Source organism: Myiozetetes cayanensis, unplaced genomic scaffold (assembly GCF_022539395.1).
Source record: "Myiozetetes cayanensis isolate MyiCay16 unplaced genomic scaffold, myiCay2020 scf405, whole genome shotgun sequence".
Taxonomy (NCBI): domain Eukaryota; kingdom Metazoa; phylum Chordata; class Aves; order Passeriformes; family Tyrannidae; genus Myiozetetes; species Myiozetetes cayanensis.
In genome coordinates, this window is record NW_026087638.1 from 1 (window position 1) to 24,786 (window position 24,786).

The 24,786-nt window shown below is 46.4% G+C and overlaps 1 protein-coding gene across 1 annotated transcript; it reads right to left on the reverse strand.

The window, feature by feature from the left end:
* Nucleotides 1–4,358: 4,358 nt before the first annotated feature.
* LOC126647764 (olfactory receptor 14J1-like) lies at nt 4,359–13,395 on the reverse strand. The gene is made up of 2 exons (XM_050330293.1): nt 12,490–13,395; nt 4,359–4,451 (listed from the first exon to the last, which is right to left on the reverse strand). Exons 1-2 carry the CDS (start codon nt 13,393–13,395, stop codon nt 4,359–4,361), a joined length of 999 nt encoding a protein of 332 aa, XP_050186250.1.
* Nucleotides 13,396–24,786: the final 11,391 nt, after the last annotated feature.

A 24,786-nucleotide genomic window follows, 5' to 3' on the forward strand; every position in this document is an offset into this window, starting at 1 on the left:
TGTAGCACCACTACTCACGGCTCGAGTACAAATGCCTTGGTCTGGGTGCAGCACAAGCCTGACCCATGGGAAGGGGTGTCAGTGGGGTATGGTCCAAGAAAGTGAACACCAGAGCAGATGGTGTAGCGCACCTCTGATTCCCTTTTCAAAAATCTGTGCCCTGCAGAGTCTCCTGCTTCCTCTCTCTGAAGCTGGACTGACACAACAACAGGTCCATTGACAGGTGGGCACCATTTTAGATCCCAGTTCAGCAAGTGTGATGGTTTAGACTTGGCTCCTTGCCAAATGCCTGAAAGTCACGACAGCAGTCCCCTTCCTCCTTCCCTTCTCCTTTTAGGGCAAAGAAAAAAAAACTATAAAGAAATTCAAGAACCCAAAGTCAAGTTGTTTATATAAAATATATATATATTTACGTAAATTAAAGTTATATATAGTTAAGATGCTATATACACAGTAAAAGGGGATTTGCTCCCCGAAGGGATAGGGAAAGGGGAAAAAAGGGACACCGAACAGGTATACTTGATCAAATTCAAGAACTATACTAGTAATTAACAAAACAGATCTCACCACTTCCCTTAGAAAAGCAGGATTGGTAGACACAGCCAGTATTCTCCGAACCCCCCACGTGGCAGGCCAGCGGTCGTTGCAGGCCTCAGTTTTAGATAAGCGAGACCAACACAAGGACTTACAGTTCCCAAACCTCGTTGGAAGAGAAGAGAGAGAGGTCTTTAATCTCCAACTTATTTATACTCTGGTTTACGTAAAAATCGTATGGAATACCGGGTACTTGGCCACTTCCTTGGTTACAAACTGGTTACCAGGAAGGCCTAGATCAAAACCATCACATTCTCCACCCTTTATTCCATACTATTTTTACGTAACACTTATATTCTGTCTTCACTTATATCCTTCGTATATATACACATATGGATAAATGTATATAGTTCTTGTTCATTTTTTAGAGCATTTATCTTGTTGTAGAAGAATCAGTATCAGGATTAGTTTGGTTCAGATTCTTGGTTCTTTGGTGACAATTACAGTTGTGGTTTTAGGGTTGGTTCTCTGGTCTGGGTTGGTTTATCACTGGATACCGGTATTAGTTTGTTTAGGTCTTTCCTACCTGGTGACTGGTTTCCTGTAAAACACAATTCAAAGTACATGATTAGTCTTTCCCCAAGGTTAAATTTCCTTGAGGCACACAGTGGATTTCTTTATCCTTTCTCATTACTCACCAGGTATTTCTGGGTCCTTGAGTGAAAACAATCCCGCGAATGGGTTTGTCTTCGCCCGAGGGAGGAGTAATTTAAACAGTCTTCCCTAACATACTTCTCAGATGGATTGCTGGAACTTTGTCTCCATCTACAGTGTGGAGGGATTCTGCTTGGGCAGGACCAGCTCGATTGACAGAGCCTCTAGTGTTAACTAGTCAGGTGGTCTTGGCTAAGTGCTTGTCCCAGTTCTTGAAAGTTCCCTCACTTAGTGCCTTTAGAGTTGTTTTTAACAGTCTATTATACCCTTCAATTTTCCTAGCGGCGGGTGTATGATATGGAATGTGATATACCCATTCAATACCATGTTCCCGTGTCCAAGTGGCCACCAGATTATTCTTAAAATGAGTCCCATTGTCTGACTCAATTCGTTCTGGAGTACTATGTCTCTACAGGACTTGTTTCTCGAGACTTAGAATGGTATTCCGGGTTGTTGTATGTGGTACTGAATATGTTTCTAACCATTCAGTAGTCGCTTTTACTATGGTAAGCACATAGTGTTTATCTTGGCGGGTTTGTGGTAATGTGATGTAGTCGACCTGCCATGTTTCTCCGTATTTATACTTGTTCCAGCGTCCACCATACCATAGGGGTTTCAACCTTTTGGCCTGTTTAATGGCAGCACAAGTTTCACAGTCATGGATAACCTGGGAAATAGAGTTCATGGTTAAATCCACCTCTCGGTCTCGTGTCCATCTATAGGTGGCATCTCAGCCCTGATGGCCTGAAGTATCATGGGCTCATCGAGCTAGGAATAACTCACCCTTTTGCTGTCAGTCTAGGTCTATTTGTGACACTTCAATTTGTGCAGCGCGGCCTGCTTGTCTGTTATGAGCGTGTTCTTCATTAGTTCGATCCTTGGGCACATGGGCATCTACATGGCGGACTCTCACATTCAGTTTTTTCACTCTGGCAGCGATGTCTTGCCACAAGTTGGCAGCCCAGATGGGTTTTTTTCTACGTATCCAATTCATTTTCTTCCACCTGTCTAGCCATCCTCATAGGGCATTGGCTATCATCCACGAATCAGTGTAGAGGTAGAGTCTTGGCCATCCTTCTCTTTCTGCAATGTTTAAGGCAAATTGGACTGTTTTGAGTTCCGTAAACTGACTCGATTCACCTTTACCTTCAGTGGTTTCTGCCACCCGTCGGGTGGGACTCCACACAGCTGTTTTCCACTTCCGGTTCCTTCCTACAATGCGGCAAGAACCGTCAGTGAAGAGGGCATAACGTGTTTCTTCATCTGGCAACTGATTATATGGCAGAGTTTCTTCAGCTCGACTCACTGGCTCTTCTTCTTCTTCATCCGTCAGACTGAAGTTCCCACCTTCAGGCCAATTGGTTATAATTTCCAAAATTCCAGGGTGATTCGAGTTTCCCATTCGGATACGTTGCGTAATCAAAGCCATCCACTTGCTCCACGTGGCATCGGTGGCATGATGCGTAGAGGGTACCTTACCCTTGAACATCCAGCTCAACACTGGTAATTGGGGTGCCAGGAAGAGTTGTGTTTCGGTACCAATCACTTTTGAGGCTGCTCGTATGCCTTCATATGCCGCTAAGATTTCTTTTCCATAGGGGTGTAGTTGGCTTCAGAACCTCTGTAGCTTCGGCTCCAGAAACCAAGTGGTCGCCCTCGCGTCTCGCCAGGCACATTTTGTCAGAGGCTCCAGGAGGGACCTTTATCTCCAGCTGTAGAGTAAAGTACATTCTTTACATCTGGTCCCGTCCTGACTGGACCAAGAGCCACGGCATGTGTAATCTCTTGCTTGATTTGCCTAAAAGCTTGTTGTTGTTCAGGACCCCACTGGAAGTTGTTCTTTTTACGGGTCACAAAGTAAAGAGGGCTTACAATTTGGCTGTACTCTGGGATGTGCATCCTCCAGAAGCCTATGGCTCCCAGAAAAGCTTGGGTTTCTTTTTTGTTTGTCGGTGGAGCCATTGCTACGATCTTATTGATGACGTCTGTTGGAATCTGACGACGTCCATCTTGCCATTTCACCCCTAGGAATTGGATTTCTCTGGCAGGTCCCTTGACTTTATTTCTCTTGATGGCGAAACCGGCCTCGAGGAGAATCTGGATGATTTTTTGCCCTTTTTCAAAAACTTCTTCTGTTGTGTCCCCCATACAATGATGTCATCGATGTACTGCAGGTGCTTTGGGGCCTTACCCTTCTCTAGGGTGGCCTGAATCAGCCCATGACAAATGGTTGGACTGTGCTTCCACCCCTGGGGCAGTCGATTCCAGGTGTACTGCACACCCCTCCAGGTGAAAGCAAACTGTGGCCTGCACTCTGCTGCCAAGGGAATGGAGAAAAATGCATTAGCAATATCAATAGTGGCGTACCACTTCGCTGTCTTGGACTCCAGCTCATACTGGAGCTCCAACATGTCTGGTACAGCAGCACTCAATGGTGGTGTGACTTCATTCAAGCCACGATAGTCCACTGTCAGTCTCCATTCTCCATCGGATTTATGTACAGGCCAGATGGGGCTATTGAAGGGTGAGTGTGTTCTGCTGACCACCCCTTGACTCTCTAACTTCCTGATCATCTTGTGAATGGGGATCACAGCATCTCGGTTTGTCCTGTACTGTCGCCTGTGTACAGTTGCAGTGGTTATAGGTACTTGCTGATCTTTGACTTGGAGTAGTCCCACAATGGAAGGATCTTCTGAGAGGCCAGATAGGGCAGACAATTGCTTGGACTTCTCTTCAATCACCGTGGCTACACCGAAAGCCCATCGGTACCCCTTCGGGTCTTTGAAGTATCCTCTTTTTAGGTAGTCCATACCAAGAATGCAAGGGGCTTCTGGACCCGTCACAATGGAATGCTTTTGTCATTGGTCTCCTGTCAAGCTCATATCGGCCTCTACCACTGACAACTCTTGAGACCCTCCGGTCACTCCAGAAATAGAAACAGCCTCTATACTCTTATGCTCTGATGGCATTAAAGTACACTGGGTACCAGTATCCACTAAAGCCCGGTATTTCTGAGGATCCGATGTGCCAGGCCATCGAACCCACACAGCCCAGTAAACCCTGTTATCTTCTTGGTCCCTATCCTTCTCCTGGCAGAAGGCAGGGCCCTTCTATTGGTCTTGATCGGAGTATTCATCGTCCGACTTTGACTTTGCCTTCTTGGAAGCCTTCTTGTTATTGTCAAAGCGGACCTCCATCTTTTTCTGTTTCAGAGGTTGTAGAGCATCTGCATCAACCACGTAGACAACCTTTTTGTTGTTTTCCTTTTGTCGTAACTCTCTCACTCTGGCTTCAAGTTTGGAAGTGGGTTCACTATCCCACTTCTTCATGTTTTCTCCTTTACTTCGTAGATAGGACCACAGTTGATTACGTGACCTCCGTCTGGGGTTTCCTCTCCTTCTGCGTACTAAGAAAGGAGACCGTGAACGAGGTCGGGACCAAGATCGAGGTCGAAATCGTGGTTGAAACCATTTTATTGGTCTGTCTCTAAAGTTTCTGTAGTCTATATAGACTCTATTATCTTTATCCTTATAGTCGTCTTCATATCTGAAATATTCATAGGGCCTCTCCATTGCTTCTCTAGTATGGATAGGTCGGTGTCGGGCATCGGAGGACTTTTCCAAATTTTCTGTTATGGTCCGTATCCATGAATACAGTGTGTCCACAGTTGGTTCATCCGTTTTTGGATTATATACTGATATTAAGCAATTGAGGTATGATGTAGGGGAACTTCTAATCACTTGCCTCCACATTGGCTTTGTACATGAAATCTTTTCTGGTTCTAAATAGTCATAATAATCTGAATTGCAATAAATAAGTTCTAGCATAGCTAATTCTCGTAAGTATTGGACGCCTTCTTCTGCACTAGTCCACTTTTTCGGAGAATTCATTAAGTATTTCTTAAATGGATATTTTTCCCTCACAGTATGGAGGATTCGGAGCCAGAGACTGAGATTGTATGTCTTTCTTGCGATTTCTTGTTTTATTTTACGGTCTTGAGCGAGGGATCCTAGCTGCTGTGCTTCATGACTCTCTAACAAGTGGTTTCTGGTTTCATTATCCCAACATCGTACTAGTCAGGTGAGAATTTGTTCACCAGGCCGGCGGCTGTAATCTCGTCGTAGATCCCGGAGTTCTGCTGGGGTCATTGTTCGCAGTACTTCATTTGTTCGCACAACTGCTGCTCCAGAATAAGGGTCTCCCCTAGGTGGAACTATTTTCACTTTTCTTCTGACGCTTCTACGTGGAATTGCTCTCTCTCTCTCTCTACCTCTCTCACGTGGAGGTAGAGACTGAGCATGTAGCGGGAATAGACTTCTACTCCATTGTCTAAGCCCACGAGGTGGAGGTAGCGAGTAGTCCTTCAGACTTTGGGATGAAGGTCTCAACCGTTCTTCTGTATCTTCCGCTGGAAAGTCAGGAAGAGAATATTTGGGTGTCAGCCTTGTCTTTGGTGGTTTATTGGTCATTTGTGTTGTCGCCCCTTCTTCTTTTAGGTGCACTCCCTTTTCTTTTGGACGCGCTCCTAATTCTTTTGGGCGCGCTCCTTCTCTCGCTGCTATTTCTTCTTCTTTTGTAGCCGTCCATTTGTCCACTATTACATAACTGGATGGGATAGGTTTCATGGGGCTGGCAAGTTCCTTTGTTCCCTCTTCTTCTTCATCTTCTTCTTCTTCTCTTTCCATACGCTTTAATCGTGGAACTAGGTCTATAGTTTCTGCAGTATTCCTTATCTATATCTTCTTCTTAGTTAGGGGGCGATAGTGATTCTCGGGTTGGTAGTCCGGGTCTTCATCTCTGTCGTAGCCTTAACATTAGATGTCGTAGTTTGAGTTCCAGTGTCCATGAGATCTATGGTCTGGACTCCAGTTTCAACAGATTTAGTAGAAGCTATGGTGACTTCAAGTTGAGTCTGAGTCCCACACTCAATTGACTTAATACAGATGGCGCTAACTTCAGGTTGGGTCTGTGTTCCATGTTCAGTTGAATTAACGGAGACAGCGCTGACTTCAGGTTGAGTTTGTGTTCCACACTCAGTCAGTTTAATAGAGACAGCACTGACTTCGGTCTGAGTCTGTGTTCCACATTTAATCAGTTTAACAGAGACGGCACTGACTTCGGTCTGAGTCTGTGTTCCACATTCAGTCAGTTTAACAGAGACGGCACTGACTTCGGTCTGAGTCTGTGTTCCACATTCAGTCAGTTTAACAGAGACGGCACTGACTTCGGTCTGAGTCTGTGTTCCACATTCAGTCAGTTTAACAGAGACGGTGTTAATTTTGGGTTGAGTTTGTGTTCTACACTCAGTTGACTCAATAGAGATGGTGTTGACTTCAGGTTGAGTCTGGATCTTGACGTCTGTGGATTCAATAGGGGCATCATTTGTTTCAGGTGACATAGTTTGACTTTTTGTCTCTGTCTTAGGCTTTTGATAGTGATCTAAGGCAGCTCCATAAGCTGTCACTAGACCCCAGCACAAAGCAAGGAGCTGCGTGTTTGGGTCATCATATGAAAGACATTCTTCAACTAAACAACGTGTCATCTCGTCAGGATTAGACACATGTTCTGGCGTGAAGTCCCAAACAATGGGAGGTGCCACACGCCCTACCAGTTTGCCAAAATTTACCCATGCTCCTTGCCATCCAGAAACTGGCCTTTCCAAGACTCTTCCCAAAGTTCCAGCGAATTCTCTAGAGGTCTGACCTTTTCTACAAGACGAAAAGCAACACAACACCATTCTTCCAGTTTTAAATAACTCTTTCATCGCCTTCACGAGTACCAGGATTGTCACTAAACAATTTAAGTAAAAATTGGAGCCAATTGTAATGATAGGGATCTCCTTTAGCAGGCCTTTGATGTCAAAATTGAGGGAAGTGAAATACTCTTTCCATTCATTCCAATCAAGGAAAGTGAGATACTCTTTCCATTCATCCCAATCAAAGGAAGGGATATACTCCTCCCATTCATCTCCAGTTGGGCGTTTCCCTACAGGATAGCCCAAAACAGGCACAAATATAGCTAGTACAATGAAACAAGTAGTTAGAATAGTCATTGTTATATTATTCTTTCTCTCTGTTCTTAAACAATAGGTTTGTTTATATAAACAAGCCTTTCTTGGCAGTTTTCCCAGTAACTGTTCCAAAACAAACCGGGATAACCAAAACAATCTCCCCGTACGGGCCACCAGAAAATCTGTGATGGTTTAGACTTGGCTCCTTGCCAAATGCCCGAAAGTCACGACAGCAGTCCCCTTCCTCCTTCCCTTCTCCTTTTAGGGCAAAGAAAAAAAAACTATAAAGAAATTCAAGAACCCAAAGTCAAGTTGTTTATATAAAATATATATATATTTAAGTAAATTAAAGTTATATACAGTTAAGATGCTATATACACAGTAAAAGGGGATTTGCTCCCCGAAGGGATAGGGAAAGGGGAAAAAAGGGACACCGAACAGGTATACTTGATCAAATTCAAGAACTATACTAGTAATTAACAAACAGATTTCACCACTTCCCTTAGAAAAGCAAGATTGGTAGACACAGCCAGTATTCTCCGAACCCCCCACATGGCAGGCCAGCAGTCGTTGCAGGCCTCAGTTTTAGATAAGCGAGACCAACACAAGGACTTACAGTTCCCGACCCTCGTTGGAAGAGAAGAGAGAGCGGTCTTTAATCTCCAACTTATTTATACTCTGGTTTACGTAAAAATCGTATGGAATACTGGGTACTTGGCCACTTCCTCGGTTACAAACTGGTTACCAGGAAGGCCTAGATCAAAACCATCACAGCAAGATACAAAACCACCTCCTTCACACTCAGCACATATTAATCCTGTTCACTTCACGTCCTGCAGAGACTTTCAGGATACCACAGCTCTTCCTGAGCTCGTTGGCAAGGTCATCCTAATCATTTTGCAATAATGATCTCCTATATTTCTTTGAAAAATAATGTAATTTACAGATGTATTTTATGCCTGTGTAATAGGTGATAAAGAGTAAAGATATAATTTGATCATCAAATTAATTTGAATAAAATAAGTTACAATAAACCTAACAAGAACTTTGCTAGAGTTATGAATTAGACAATCACAAAAAGGGAAACCACAGTGCTGTAATTGTTAAATGCATAATTGTTATGAATTTGTATGTTTTATAGAATCATAGAATCATAGAATAGATTGGGTTGGAAAAGACCTCCAAGATCATCAAGTCCAACCCCTGATCCAACTCTAATTACTATATCATGGCACTAAGGGCCGTGTCCAATCTCTTTTTAAAAACTTCCAGGGATGGTGAATCCACCACCTCTCTGGGCAGGCCGTTCCAATGCCTGATCACCCTCTCTGTAAAGAATTTCTTCCTAACATCTAACCTAAACTTCCCCTGGCAGAGCTTGAGCCCATGTCCCCTTGTCCTGTTGTTGGTTGCCTGGGAGAAGAGACCAACCCCCACCTGGCTATAACTTCCCTTCAGGTAGTTGAAGAGAGTGATGAGGTCACCTCTAAGCCTTCTCTTCTCTAGACTAAACAACCCCAGCTCCCTCAGCCTCTCCTCATAGGACTTGTGCTCAAGTCCCTTCACCAGCCTGGTTGCTCTTCTCTGGACCTGCTCCAGCACCTCAATATCCTTCCTGAACTGAGGGGCCCAGAACTGAACACAATACTCAAGGTGCGGCCTCACCAGCACTGAGTACAGGGGAAGGATCACTGCCCTGCTCCTGCTGGCCACACTGTTCTTGATGCAGGCCAGGATGCCATTGGCCTTCTTGGCCACCTGGGCACACTGCTGGCTCATGTTCAGCTTCCTGTCAATCAGCACCCCCAGGTCCCTTTCCACCTGGCTGCTCTCCAGCCACTCTGTGCCCAGCCTGTAGCGCTGCAGGGGTTGTTGTGGCCAAAGTGCAGGACCCGGCACTTGGCCTTGTTGAACTTCATCCCATTGGAGTCAGCCCAACTCTCCAGTCTATCCAGATCCCTCTGCAGAGCCCTCCTGCCTTCTGGTAGGTTGACACTCCCTCCCAACTTGGTGTCATCAGCAAATTTGCTGATGATGGACTCAATCCCCTCATCTAAATCATCCATAAAGATGTTAAACAGGACTGGGCCCAGCACTGATCCCTGGGGACACCACTGGTGACTGGATCCCAACTGGATGCAGCCCCGTTCACCAGCACTCTCTGGGCCCGGCCCTCCAGCCAGTTCTTAACCCAGCACAGAGTGCCCTGTCCAAGCCATGGGCTGCAGCTTTTCCAGGAGTATATTATGGGAGATGGTGTCAAAGGCTTTGCTGGAGTCGAGGCAGACACATCCACAGCCTGCCCCTCATCCACCAGGCGGGTCACCTGATCATAAAAGGAGATCAGGTTGGTCAGACATGAACAACCCTTCCTAAACCCCGTGCTGGCTGGCTCTGATCCCTTGTCCATCCTGTAGGTGCTGTGTGATTGCACTCAGGATGATCTGCTCCATAACCTTGCCAGGCACCCAGGTCAGGCTGACAGGCCTGGAGTTTCCCGGGTCCTCCTTCTGGCCCTTTTTGTAGATCGATGTGACATTCACCAACTTCCAATAGTCTGGGACCCCCGCAGTGAGCCAGGACTGTTGGGAAATGATGGAGAGCAGCTTGGCGAGCTCTTCTGCCAGTTCCCTCATCACCCTAGGATGGATCCCATCTGGTCCCATGGACTTATGTGGATCCAGGTGGCTCAGTAAGTCACTGACTATTTCCTCCTGGAATACAGGGGGGTATTTGGTTTCCTGTCCCTGTTTACCAGTTCCAGAGGCCAGTTGTCCCAAGGACCACCTGTCCTACTTGTGAATACTGAGGCAAAGTAGGTGTTAAGTACCTCAGCCTTCTCCTCACCCCTGTTAACCCTGTTCCCCCCAAGTCCAACAAGGAATGGAGGTTTTCCTTGCCCCTCCTTTTGTTATTAATGTATTTATAGAAGCACTTTTTGTGATCCTTAACAGAAGTTGGCAAATTGACTTCAAATTGCGCTTTTGGCTCTCTAATTTTCTTTCTGCATGACCTAGTCATACTCCTAAACTCATCCTGAGTAGCCAGGCCTATTTTCCATAGTCTGTAAGCTCTCTTTTTATCCCTGATTTCCTTCAGAATCTCCCTGTTCAACCAAGCTGGTCGTCAACCCTTCTGGCTTACCTTTTGGCACCCTGGTACAGCCTGTTCCTGTGCACTGGAGACTTCCTCCTTGAAGCACGTCCATCCCTCCTGTACCCCCTTGTTTTCAAGGGTTTTTTCCCAGGGTATGCTCTGGACCAGCCTTCTGAACTGGCCATAATCTGCCCTCTGGAAGTACAGGGAAGAGGTCAAGGCTTATCAGGAGCTTCTGGGATCAGGCCCAAGGATGGGTGGGGAATGCACCCCCCCCCACCTTCCCAGTCTGGCAAGAACACCAAGGGCACAGAGTGGCCTCCTCTGCCCTTCACCTGCCTGTCTCAACTTCCCTCCAGGAGCCCTGGCTCTGCCCCACAACCCTCCTGAAAGGAGCCCTTACACAACCCAGTCACACCCTGGGAAATGCACACTGATATTCTCCTCTCCCAGCAAGATTCCAGCCCAGCACAGCTCCCTCCAGGCCCTCCCAGCTCCCCTACCACCTTTCCAGCCCAGCCCAGTCTGGGCTGGCCCCACAGCAGTGCCCACCTGTCATGGGTTTTAGTAGTGGGGGGGCTATAAGGTGATTTCAGTTAGAAAGTGCTAGAAGGTTCTGTGTTGAAAGAAAGAGGCAATGATAGCCAGCTCCAGGTGGGAATTTCCTGCTTCTGGCCAAAGCTGAGCCAATGAAAATGTGCTCCTGTGATAACATATTTAAGAACACAGGAAGAGAAGGTCACAGAGAAATTCCAGCCCAGAGGAGAGCAGAGGAGAACATAGGATAAAAATGTAGACTCCGAGGTCAGTGCAGCAGGAGCAGGGGAAAGGACTGAGAACTGAAGCCCCTGCAGCTGGTGGAAGACCACTGAGGTGAAGAGACCCCCCTCTGCAGCTTATGGAGGAGCCCATGCTGAAACTGGTGGTTACATGGAGGAAGATATCGCCCCTGTGGGAGGCCTGAGATGGAGCAGAGTCCAGCTGGACACCTGTGACCTGTGACCTGTGGAGAGAGAAGCCCACGTTGAAGCAAATTGTCCCGGGTGGGACTTGTGGCCCTGGTGGGGCAGTGACCCCCATGATCCCCCTCTAAGCTGTGGGGAAGACTATGGTGAAGCAACTTGTCCCCTTGCAGTGCATAGAGGACCATCAAGGTACAGAGACCCCCTGCACCCCCCTGGAGAAGTGACCCATAGGACAGCAGTTTGAGAAGAGCTGCTGTCCAAGAGATGGACTCATTTTACCAGCGGTAGAAGTAACAACTGCCTGTGACTCCCCCCTTCTCCATCTCCATCACTGCTGGGGGGAGGAGAGAGAACATAGAGGGAACGGGGTGTGGAGGAAAGGTGTTGTGTTTTAAAACTGGTTTATTCCTTTACTCTTTAACTCTTTTTCTGTTAGCAATGAATTTGACTTTTAGCCTGTTAACAATAAATTTAAGTTCTACCCCACACAACCCTCCCAGTCCTTATCTCTATTCAGGAATCCTCAACCTTTTTTTTTATCTCTCTGTGGAATTGCAGAGGGAGGGGCAATGTAGCAGTTTTTGGTGGGTATTTCAAATCCAACCAAGGTTAACAGCGTGACACCACCCCAGGGAGCTGCAGAGCTCTGGGCACTCCCCCCACAGCCCCAGCCCCTCTGAAGGGCACAGCAGCTCCTGGGGGCAGAGGAGTCAGCACAGAGATGGGTGGGCAGAAGGAAAAAGAGGTCCATGGAACCTGTGGTCCCTATACAGGGTATCCTGAGAGCCCTGCAGCCCCTCTGTGCCAGCACTAGCCCTGCCCCTCCTATTCCCTCGAGACAAAGGAACCAGCCCCAAGCTGGTGCAGCCAGAAAAGTGTTTGTCCCTCCCATTCACTCCTGCTCTGCTGAAGATGAATCTTAGATAAGGAAGTTGCTGAAGGTTCATTTATTTTGCTTAAAGGAAATGGTTTCCCGTTTATACAAAGTCTATGGGTCACGCAAGATGGGTGGATATTTAAGGAGAGAAATAATGATGTTAATTGAAACCATCATAAAAAGTGGAAAAAAAAAAAAAAAAAAATAAAAAAAGAGGTGGCCTGTCATGATGTACCCTGGAAGTCACTGCACAGGAAGCAGGTAGTCCGTGTTTGCAGAAAACACCCAGTTACCAGTTTCCTCAGAGCATCCCTGAGCTCCTGGTTCCTCAGGCTGTAGATGAGGGGGTTCAGTGCTGGAGGCACCACCGAGTACAGAACTGACAAGGTCACATACAGAGATGGGGAGGAAATGGAGGGGGGCTTGAAGTGGGAAAACATGACAGTGCTGAGGAACAGGGAGACCACGGCCAGGTGAGGGAGGCACGTGGAAAAGGCTTTGTGCCGTCCCTGCTCTGAGGGAATCCTCCGCACAGCTCTGAAGATCTGCACATAGGAGAAAACCATGAAAATGAAACCTCCCAAAATAGGAAATGCACTAAAAACAAGAAGCCCAATTTCCCTCAGGTATTTGCCTGAGCAGGAGAGCTTGAGGATTTGAGGGATCTCACAGAAGAACTGGCCCAGGGCATTGCCCTGGCACAGGGACAGAGAAAATGTATTGGCTGTGAGCAGCAGAGCATTGAGAAACCCAGAGGCCCAGGCAGCTGCTGCCATGTGGGCACAAGCTCTGCTGCCCAGGAGGGTCCCGTAGTGCAGGGGTTTGCAGATGGCAACGTAGCGGTCGTAGCACATGATGGTCAGGAGGGAAAACTCTGTGGACATGAGGAAAAAAAAGAAAAAGAGTTGTGCAGCACATCCTGTGTAGGTGATGGCTGTGGTGCCCCAGAGGGAGTTGTGCATGGCTTTGGGCACAGTGGTGCAGATGCAGCCCAGGTCTGTGAGGGAGAGGTGCAGCAGGAAGAAGTCCCTGGGGGTGTGCAGGTGCTGGTCGCAGGCTGTGGGGCTGAGGATGAGGCCGTTGCCCAGGAGGGCAGCCAGGGAGATGCCCAGGAAGAGCCAGAAGTGCAGCAGCTGCAGCTCCCGCCTGTCTGAAAATGCCAGCAGGAGGAACTGGGCCATGGAGCTGCTGTTGGACATTTGCTGCCTCTTGATGTGGGGCACTGTTCAAGGAGGAAATATCAGTGATATGTTAGCAAAGAACTTCCTCAGAAAAATCAATGCCATTTCCCAATAGGCCCTCCCTGCTACACTTCCCCACCTGTTTTGTTGGGGTTTTTTTCTTGAAATCCATCATCTCTCTTCAGGAGTGTTCCTGGATGTCAGAACCCCTCAGCACTTCTGATGCGCTCAGGCAGAACAGAGCAGATCCTGCCAGGCAGGAGGATTGTCTGGGGCTTAGTGCAGAGTGAGGGGAGCTGGTCTGTCCCTCTCTCTTGTTCCCAACTGCCCTGGGTTTACTCCTTCCTTAGATGGAGATTGATCACACTCCCAGTTTGGTCTGAAAAGCCCCCAGACACTGCTGGGAGCAGAGGGATCCATCCCACACCCCTCAGTGTCTCAGCCTGTCCCAAGGGCTCAGCACCCTCCTTGTAGCCAAGGACACCCGTGGCTCATCTCACCAACCCAACAGCATCTCCTGGGCTGGCACAGCAGCTCTGCCCCTCTGCACTGGGCAAGCTGAGAAACAAGGAATGCACAGGGAGGGGCCAGCTGGGAGAGGCCAGGGCAGAGCCCACTGGGCACTCAGGGCAGCCTCCCCCTGAGCCAGCTGGGCCACCTCCCACACACCACCAGTGCCAGGAAGGTGTTCTCAGCCCTGTGCAGCTCCTCAGAGGTCCCTCTGGAACTCAAACCACCAGGCATGTGGCTGGAGAGCTTGAGAGAAATCCCTCCTTGGACCTTCCCCTTGAAGTATCCCCTGGAAAATGTGCTGGGCTGCTCTGGTTCTGTGAGCAGCCCTGCCCCAGGAAACTCTCAGCTGATCAGGGAAGAAACCTGCCCTGCCCTGCCAGGCTTTGCTCTTTCCCCCCACAGCCCCTGCCCAGCCCTGAGGGAGCTCCCCAGCCCGGCTGAGGCTGCCCCTGGCAGGTGGCAGAGCTGCTGCCCCGGCACAGCCCCTGGGCTGCAGGACCCTGCTCTGCAGGACAGCTTGGGGCAGCCTGGGGGGCACAGCCCGGCTTCACAGCCCTGCAGGAGCCCTGGCAGAAGGGAACCCTGCTGGGATGGGCCTGGGATGCTGCAGCAGGGACTGGGATGTGCCAGCGCTCGCAGATCTTTGCCCAACCTGCAGACACGTTGCCCTTCCTGCTGACTTACCTGACACCAACACCCAGGGAGGAGTCCTCCTAAACTCTGAGGTGTTACTGAGGAGAACAGCAGTTCAGGAAACATCAATATCCAATTAGCCAAGGGAAAAGCCCAGAGAGTTTTTTTAAGAGAAAAATCTGAATTACACAAACTTGTCATCCTAAGACTTTTCATGTTTTCCCACAGTATTTGTGCCATTTTCCTGTGAGTTTGATCTGTCTCATCGAGGTCTCATTCAAAATGTCCAAGATACAATTAAAGTTTGCATGAGAGAAAAGTCACCATGGTTGTTTTCTAATCTACCAACTTCATAATAGAATTACACAGAAAAAATAAATATTCTTTTTTAAAACCAAAACAAATCACTGAGATACCCACCTTCATTTTAATTGAATGCTTGAACTCAAAGCAACCATTCACATGCAGATTATCCACAGAGCAGCAATGCCTGCTTATCCCCAAATGTTGTCAAAGATGCAGCCTCCTCTTTTGAACTCTCAGGTGTCTCCCTGCTCCAAAGATCTGGGCTGGAGCCCAGGGCAGGCCGGCTTTGCTCCCAGGAACCTGCCAGAGCCCTTCTTAGGTGGTGCCAATCTGCCAGGCAGCGTTTCCCAAAGCTGGAGGAAGCCTGAAAAGGAAGGAAACTTCCCCAAAGCCAGCCAGGCTTTTCTCAGCAACTGAGCTGCTGCCCAGAGCCTTTGCCTCCCTGCACTCAGGGCCTCCAAGGAGCTGCTGGGGAGGCTTTGTCAGGAAGGGCCCTCGGGGGGCTCCTTAAGGCTTCGAGGGCCTGCAGGATTTTCAGAGCAATTTGAGGTTTGCTTTTGGTTCTGCATCTCTGAGGGGTTTGTGCAACCCTGGCCTCCAATTATCTGCTGTAACGAGTCCCTTGAGAGCCTCAGACAGTGACAACCCTCAGTGGGTCATTAATGCTTCAAGGCACTCAGGGTTTATTAAGGTACTTCTTTTTGACACTAAGTCTTTGAGAGCTTTGTTCAGTCCTGGCCTCCAATTATGTGCTCTAATGAGTCCCTTGAGAGCCTTTGTCAGGATGGGCCCTCAGAGAAGCTTGTTAAAGCTTCAAAGTACTACAGGTTTGTTAAGGTACTTTGCCTTTTCCTTTGACTCTGAGTTTGGAAGAGGTTTGTGCAATCATGGCCTCCAATTCTGTGCTTTAATTAGTCCCTGGAGGGACTTTGTCAGTAGTGACACTCAGTAGGGCTCATTAATGCTTTAAGGTACTCAAGGGTTTTGAAGGAATTTTTCCTTTTGAAAGTGAGGTTTTTGAGTGGTTTGTTCATTCAAGGTCTCCAATTATCTGCTCTAATGAGTCCCTTGGGATTCTCTGTCAGTTGTGACACTCACTGTAACTCATAAATGTTTCAAGGCACTCAAGGTAAATTTGTTAAGACACTTCTTTTTGACACTGAGTCTTTGAGAGGTTTGTTCAGTCCTGGCCTCCAATTATCTGCTCTAAGGAGTCCCTTGAGAGCCTTTGTCAGGAATGGCCCTCAGTGGGGCTTGTTAAAGCTTCAAGGTACCACAGGTTTGTTAAGGTACTTTGCCTATTCCCTTGAGTTTTTAAGAAGTTTGTGTGGTCATGGCCTCTAATTCTCTGCTTTAATTAGTTCCTGGAGAGACTTTGTCAGTAGTGACTCAGGGGGACCCATTAATGCTTCCAGATACTTTGGGATTTCCTTCTGACTTTCACTTATGGACAGGTTTGTACAATCTCCCCTCAGTACATGAGGTTCAAGGACTCAGCACCAAAAGCCCCCCAGGGCTCACTCAGAGAAAGCAAGTCCTGACAAACCATGGCCCTTCCTGTGATTTCCCTCTAGTCTGGACAGTAAATTAGGAATGTTGTCTCATGGAATCAGGGGACCATTGTGACACTGCCCAGAGCCTTTGTCTGCCTGCACTCCTGGCCTGCAAGGATCTGCTCGAAGGAGTCCCTGGGGAGGCTTTGTCAGTGCCTGCCCTCAGTGGGGCCCAGCAATGCTTCAAGGGACTTGGGCTTTGGCTTCTGACTTCTTGAGCAGCTTCTTCAGTCTTCTCTCAGTACTTGAAGATGATGGACTTGTCTCTAATCACACTGTGGGCTCATTAAAATACAGAAAACCAAATTATTTTTTTTTCTTTAATTGTCTTTGTGTCTTCAATTCTTCAACAACTAATTGGAGTTAATTTGTAGTTTAGCTGAGGAGGACGATTTTAAAGTGGAAGTCACAAAAATATAATTTTCTATGAAAGGGAGTGATTTACACAGAGTCTTGGGATATAAGAGGGTCAGGGTGCAAAGGATTTGAACAGAAAGATAAGAGGGCAAAAGCGATTAGTAGCATTTAATCACTGACCAACTTAGCAGTTAGAAGTGATTCAATATAATTTGTGCAATTGAACTCTGACTGAATTATAGATTCCCAGTAACAACACTCACACCACAGTCAATTCACACCCACACCCAGGCAGAGATGTGTGGACACATCAAGATCTGGATGTGTAAAGGTCCCTCTCCAAAATTCTCCCTGTTCTTAGTGAAATTCTCCCACACATCCCTTTGTGTTTCCCACCAGATAAGGGTCACAGCTGGAGGAGTGTTTGTTGAGGGGGATCAAAATTTTCCACTGCAGCAGTGACACTCTTTGGAGTGTTTCAAACTGGAGAGTTCCGGTCATGTTTTTGCTGGTTCTTAGAAACTAGGCAGGAATTTTTTTTTTTCCCTTCCCTCTGCCCACTGCATGCAGAGCTGTTAAGGGGGCACTTAAGGAGCAGAAAGGAAGCTGTTCCCTTGTTAAGGGCTCAGAACCTCGTCTCCTGGGAATGGGGGTGAGGAGCACTTTCCCCCCCCCACCTCATCTGCTGGGAAATGGGGAGAGGAGTTTGGGCTTTCTGCTGAGGAGGAGATCTCAGTATGTTTTTTTTGTTCTCAGTCTGGTTGCCTGCTGTGGCTCCTGCCTGGATTTTCATCAGAGAGGAACTATTTTGGGAAGTTTTTTTTCCCCTTCCCCATTCCCATTGATTTCTTTTCTTAGCAGTGGTCCTTGTGCACATCAAAGGGAGGAGGGAAACTTAACCGCACAATTCAACCAGTCCAACAGAGTGAGGTTTTTTTCCCATTTTGGAGGACTTTTCTTTTTTTTTTTCTTTTTTTTTTTTTTTTTTTTTTCCTCTCCCTCCTCTCTTTCTCACCTTTCCCAGTGTGTAGGGGATGGGAGGGAAACCCATTTGTTTTTGGTTTTCTCTAACAGACCCCAGAGGGTGTTACCCCCCCAGTGATTCCAGAGTGCCCCCTGCTGGCCAGCAGAAAGAACTGCAGACTCTGCATTTCCAGTGATCCAACAGTGCCACCTGGTTACTGGCAGAGGATACTACAAGCTCTACCATCTCCAGTGACTGAGCGGCGCCCCCTGTTGACTGTGGTTAGAATTGCACCAAAGGGCACAAACTGAACTGTTTAATTTTTTTTTTGTCCTTTGCTTGTTTATTGGTTTGTTTTGAAGGGAACTATTTGTGGATATAGAAGTATTGTTTGGTTATTTTACTTGTTTTCTTTTGTTGTTTCTGCCAATACACACATACCTTTTAATAAAAGGTTGTTATTTTTCCTTTCCATTACTTTTTTTTCTCTCAATCGGAGCCTCTTAATTTTCAATTTATAATTGCTTAGAGGGAGGAGTTTGGGTCTTTTCTCATAACTCATCCTCAGCCAAACACCTGTGTCTCATTTAAACTGGGACACCCAGTTATATATAGACCCTCAGATTAATAAAGTTTTTGCTCTACCCAGTTGCACTCAATCCTTAGGTAAATAAAGTTATTGTTTAATAAAGTTTTTGGTTTTACCCAGTTGCACTAAAACCTTTAGGAAAATAAAGTTTAAGATTCTTACCAAGTTACCCCCAAGACCCCTAAAAGAAAGCCTTAAGTAAATACTCGCTGCAATTTGCAGGCCCATAAAGGTAATACAGTTAATAAAGTTACTATGTTAAATGAGAAATGTTATGTTAAAAAGTAGTTAACTAAAAAATTTTAGAATTGCACTGTTCTGTATCTTGTTGTAATAAAAAGGGGGAGATGCAGCGTTTGGGGTTTCAGAGGTGCCAGCAGAGCATTCTGGGAAATGAAGTCTGCGGGACTTCGGTGTACATGAGCAGTGAAGAACCTTGGCAGGATTGGTTGAGAGGGTTACCTGTTGGGACGTGTTACAATTCAAAACTGCTACTTCTACCTTTGTTCTCTCTCAAAAGCATTCTGTTACACACCATATTGGTGTCTCTTGGTCCATGCAGACTCCTTATTTATTATATTAATAACCTTACAACAGTTCTTTCCACATCTCGGCTTTGGGACAGGTTGGGGAAGGTTGGGAAAGGTGTAAACAGGGTGGTTTTGCCTGAGGTGTTAAACATGGGAGCGGGTCTATCTTCACAATTCCCAAGAGAAGAGATGGCAGAAAGCTGCCCTGCAGGTTGTATTTGAAGGAACAGGAAAAGAGGCCGAGGGGAAGGGGTTTCTTTCCTGGAGGGCAGGGCTGTCATTCCCTTGCAGGAGCCCCACGCTGAATTTGCCAGTCCAACTGCCAAATTTGAATCTGGACAAAGATTCCTGCCAGACAAAAGGTGCCAGGAGAGAAAGCTCTTGCTGCCCATGGAGTGCCCAGGGTGTCCCACCAACTGCACCTGAAACCCAAAGGTTACAGGCTTTCTTTCCTAGGGGAAAGGGCTATCACTCTCTTTTCGGAGGCCTTTGCTTAAACCGTCAGTTGACTGTCAAATTTGAATCTGGACAAAGATTCCTTCCAGATAAAAGGTGCCAGAACAGAACACTCTTGCTGCCCATGGAGTGCCAACAGTGGCCCCCCAACTGTACATGAGAGAGCAGGGGAAGGGCTTTCTTTCCTGGGTGGAAGCGCTGTTGTTTGCTTTTCAGAACCCTGTGCTGAACTTGCTGGTACAACTCCCAAAATCGAATAGGGTCAAATATTCCTCCCAGACAAAAGGTGGCAGGACAGAAAGCTCTTGCTGCCAGTGGAGTGCCCAGGGTGGCCCACCAAGTACACCTAACACCCAAAGGTTACAGGCTTTCTTTCCTGGGGGAAAGACCATGACATCACAAAGAGTCCCATGGTAGATGGGGGGGTTGCACTTTTGCATTCTGTGACATTGGTTCTTTGGTTTCCAAGGGCTGATCCAGAATGGGGAGGACAGGCCGTGACATCACAAATGGGCCCAGGACACATGGGTGGGGCTTCATTTTGCGGTCTTGGGTGTTGGCTTTTTGGTTGCCTGGGGCTGTTCCAGAATGGAGAGGATGGGCTGTGACATCACAAAGCAGCCTTTGGCACACAGATGGAGTTGAACTGTCACATGGTGAGGGCTTGGTTTTTTGGTATCCACAGGCTATTCCAGAATGGACAGGATAGGTCATGACATAACAAAAGGGCTCAAAGCACATGGGTGGGTCTAAGTGTGCTGGTGTGGGGTGTTGGTTCTTTGGTTGCCAGGGCCTATTCTGGAATGGAGAGGATAGGCTGTGACAAGTAGTGCCTGTCAGAACTGCAAAGATGGACCCACAAGAATCTTACATGGGGGAGATTCTCTGCTCTGCCCTGCACACCCCAGTGCTGGGGTCAAAACTCAGCCTCTCCACTTCCCTCTCCTAAGGGACTTGTTTTTAGACATCCCCTTCCCTACGTTCATTTCAAAAACTCTCCTGGCAATTCCCAAGCCTGTACCCAGCTCTCATCCCCTCTCTGCCTCAGAGCCCTCGACTTACCTTTCAGAGAACTGGGCCTGTCTATCCACCTTCCAAAAGCACGACCCTTTGGATGGCTCAGGGGTTCCTGCAGTCCCTGGGTTCTTCTCTTCCTCAGCTCCAAGAAAGGAAACCAAAATCAATGCATGACTTTAGCAGGACATCGGCCAAACCCCAACCATTCCCACACTCACCAAGTCCAATTGTGGTGTTTTGTTGTTTGGTTAACATATTCTTGAGTGTTTGATGAGCACGCTCTGCCACTGCTTGACCAGTGGGGGAGTGGGGGCGATCCCTGTGACATGGGAGATGCCCCACATGTTGAAAAACTCTTTAAAAGAGTGAGAAGTGTATGCCTTTCTGTTATCTGTTTTTATCATTTTGGGGATGCCAAGGACTGATATTGCAGATATGAGGTGTTTGTTGACATCTTGGGCCTTCTCTCCTGCATGTGCTGCTGCTGCAATGGCACCAGAACATGTGTCAATAGACACATGGATGTATTTTAATTTTCCAAATGGTGAATAATGCCTTATACTCGACTGCCAGATGTCAAGTGAGTTAATTCCATGAGGGTTTACCCCCTCAGATGGTAGAGGAGTGAGGCTCTGGCAGTCAGGGTACACAGAAATAATTACTCTGGCTTGAGATAGTGTAAGGTGTAATGTTTTTTTGAGGGATTTTGCATTTTGTTGAAAGAAACTGTGGGGCAGCTTTGCTTTTTCGAAATTGTTTGGAACTACTGCAGTTTGGGCAAGGTGCCCTGTATCAGCTATTTGATCTGCCACATGATTTCCTGCTGGGATGGGCCCTGGGAGAGAAGTGTGAGAACGAATGTGGATTATGTGGAATTTGTGTTTACGGTGACTAATTTCATACAGTAATGATTTGAACATATGAGCTAATTGTAATTGGGAGATATCTTTTATGGATGAATTCTCAATTCATCACACTGCTCCAACAAGAGAGGTTGAATGGGAAACAATGTTTAAAGGCTCAGGAAATAGCTGAAATGCAGATATGACTGCAGAGAGCTCTGCTGTCAGAGAGGAACCTCTTACCTTGTGCGTGTCATATACCCATTTTCCTGCTCTGAGCCAGGTGACTGCTGCGTTAGATGTTCTGCCAGAACCATCTGTGAAAACAGTTCTAGCACTTGTTAGTGGAACAGGAGAATAGTTCTTTGGTAGCTCTGGTTGAGTAAGGGCTAGTAGCTGCAAAAAGGAAGGTGAGCTGAAAACTGAGCCCTGTAATCAGCAGTGGCTAACTGAAAATCAGAGCTATGAATCTGCAATTGAGTTAGTTGAACAGCAAACAGAGGAACGTAGATAACATCTGGATCTCTCCCTAAGTGCTCCCAAAGTTGTAATCTGCTTTTGTGGCAGACTTTGGAGAGCATCTCAGGATATGTGATGCCCACAAAAAAGGCAGATAAAAAAACTGCTTAAAGGCAGAATTTTGAGCCTATAAACAGCAGGTATTTATTGAATGATTAACGACGCCGGGGTAGCTTCCAACTCAGGCTGGACAAAAAAGCTCCGAAGTGGTTCAGTAAAAACAAGCAATTTATACAGTTTCTAATCATGATTACAACATAGTCACATGCATATTCATATTATTGCATCATTAGATTACAATATTCATAGCAGGTGGAGTCGGGGCGGAGATTGAGGCGTGGTCTCTATTTTGAGGAATATTATGGTGGGAGTTCCTGCCTGCCTTCATCCTGGGGTCTGCATTTTACTCATCTTCCTCGGGTGACATCCGTGACCTTCTGTTCTTTCCATTGTTCTCGTGTTCTAATTGTTCAAGCTTCAAGAAACCCTTGGCTCTAGGCCTACTTTACCTATTCAAATGTCTACCTTGGCTCCTCTGGATGAGATTTATGTGTGTTGAGTTCTTTGTCTAGTGTTTGTTGTGGTTCCTTTAAGGTCTAGTGCTCTTAGTACAGCACATAGCCTTCCTCCAACAGTACAACTTACAGTGAACGAATACGGGGGCAAGGGGGGCTCTTGTGGGTTTACAGTAAAAGTCTTTCGATTAACCCTTCCTGCTTCATTCCCCCCTTTTCTTAGAACTTACGAACTCTTTCGTCAAGTTCCAGGGAAGTGTGAGTGTGTATTATTGCCCATAATATTTGGGTTCTTTTGACTATAGAGTGTAACCTATACCACAGCCATATATTTAAAAGGGATAATAAAAACATGGTTATCACTGTAATTAATATTGGATCTATTAGGTAGTTGAACACTGTGGATGTCAAAGGGGATTGTCCTGTAAAGATGTGATAACTCGTGCATTTGACCATGGCCATTCCATGGTAGTGTTTTGTGTGGAGATTATACTTATCAAGAGTCCACAGAATAATGCTGGGATTTGTCAGTCCATAGTAGGTGGTTCCTTCAGGAATTCTCTTGGGGGTTCTCTGGAGTTTTCTTGACCCGAGAGTAGTGGATCCAAGCAGGTCGCTCCTTAATCCTTACTGCCGTGAAGGTGGTCAGTAGTATCTGGAATGGTCCTTCCCACTTTTCCTGTAGAGGTTTTCCTAAAAGATTCTTAACATATACTCGGTTACCAGGATATAATGGATGCAATTTACAGTCAGGTTGTTTGGGTTGGTTGTCTATTACCACTGTGGCATTTTTATCAAAATATTTTCCCACTGCTATTACATTTGTTCTGTATGGGAATGCTTTAGGCCACTCAGAAAATGTGTCTGTCAAAACAAGGAGGTATCTATACCCCCCTTTTCTTGGGAGTTCAGAGAAGTCAATTTGCTACACTTTTCCAGGAAATTTTACCCTGTTAATTGCCCCTTTCTGTATTCTAGTTCCTGTGTTAGGGTGATTCTTGAAGCAATGTTCACATCGAGATGTGACTTGCTTTATTGCTGTGAAAAGCTTTGGTCCTGCTATCCTAGCTTTTAAGTACTGATAGAGGGGGCTCTAAGGCCTAGTGAGCCTTTTCGTGTTCTGCTTTTACAAATTGCCAGATTAATTTTTCTGGAAGTACTACTTGTCCTGTCTAGTATCTTACCTTTGTTTTTTTGTATCCACCTATGATCTGAGTCCTGGTACTCTGGCTTAAAATTAGTATTTAATTTCTCTGGAACTAGGGCTGATACAGTTACCTCATCAGTTCTTGCAGCAGCTAATTTAGCTTCTGCATCAGCTTTTCGGTTACCGATTTCTGGAACGGTGTTACCTCTTAGGTGTCCCTTGTAATGCATTATGGCCACTTGTTTTGGGAGTTGGACGGCTTCTAAGAACCGTAGGATTTCTTCAGCATGTTTGACAGCTTTCCCATGGGTCGTCAGCAGTCCTTTCTTTCCAGATCGCTCCATGAGGATGTACAATGGAGAAAGCATATTTAGAATCTGTCCAAATGTTAATTCATTGTCCTTCTGCTAGTTCAAGAGCTCGGGTCAGAGCTATCAGCTCTGCTTTTTGCACTGAGGTTCCTGCGGGTAGAGGGTTTGATTCGATTACCTGTTCTGTTGTGGTTATTGCATAACCTGCCAGTCTTACCCCATGCCTCATAAAGATGCTGCCATCCGTGAACCAGTCTTCTGTATCTGCAAGCGGTTCCTTTGTAAGGTCCGGACGGCTGGAATACACAGCCTGGATGATTTCCAGGCAGTCATGCTCGACGGGCTCTGCTGGCATTCTTCCTTTGTTTCTGGCCTGGGCATCTGGTAGATGGCTTCTTTTCTCTCCATTCCCAGAGATCGCTGTCCTCCAGAAATCTCGTATCCCAGGTATACCACCTTTTCTTGCACCAACGGGGTTTTCTGTTGAGAGACTCGATATGCATTTAATCCCAAGAAATTCAACAATGCAATTGTCCATTCTATACATTTTTCTTCAGTTTCAGTTACTATGAGTAAATCATCTACGTATTGTAGAAGAACGCCCTCTCCCTGTGGCCTTTACCATTGATTCAATTCCTTAGATAATTGATTTCCAAATATCGTGGGACTGTTTTTAAAAACCTTGAGGTAAGACCGTCTGATTCACATTATATTAATAATCCTAATTCTAAAAATTTCTCTATTATGGGTTCAATTCCCTTGTCCAATCTTTTAGTCTCAGTGGATATTGTTTCTTAGCCACTGGTTTGGCACCTGGTTGTAGTTCTGTTTGAATAGGAATCTGACTGACATTTAAATGATCCTGGCTTGGCTGCACATAGCTAATTGTTAAAGTCAGAGCTGCTATTATTTGTTCTTTACCTTAAGTCCAATTTTACCTTGTTTAAATTCTACTACAGCTCCCAGAATTTCTAGTAAGTCTCTGCCCAATAGGGGCTTTGGAGAATTGGGCAAATATAAGAATTGGAGAATTTCCATTTGTTTTCCAATTTTATACTTTAGGGGTTTCAAAAAGAAAGCTTTTTCTGATTGGCCTGTAGATCTCATCACTTGAATAAATTCATCACTTTTTGGCACTAATTCCTGATTTAAAACGT

Excerpts from the sequence above, each read along its gene's own strand:
- LOC126647764 (XM_050330293.1), bottom strand. The coding sequence starts at position 13,395 with ATGTCCAACAGCAGCTCCATGGCCCAGTTCCTCCTGCTGGCATTTTCA. Across the intron at positions 4,452-12,489 it reads GGGATGCTCTGAGGAAACTG|AAAAAGATGGAGGTCCGCTT; the intron begins GTAACTGGGTGT and ends CCTCTGAAACAG.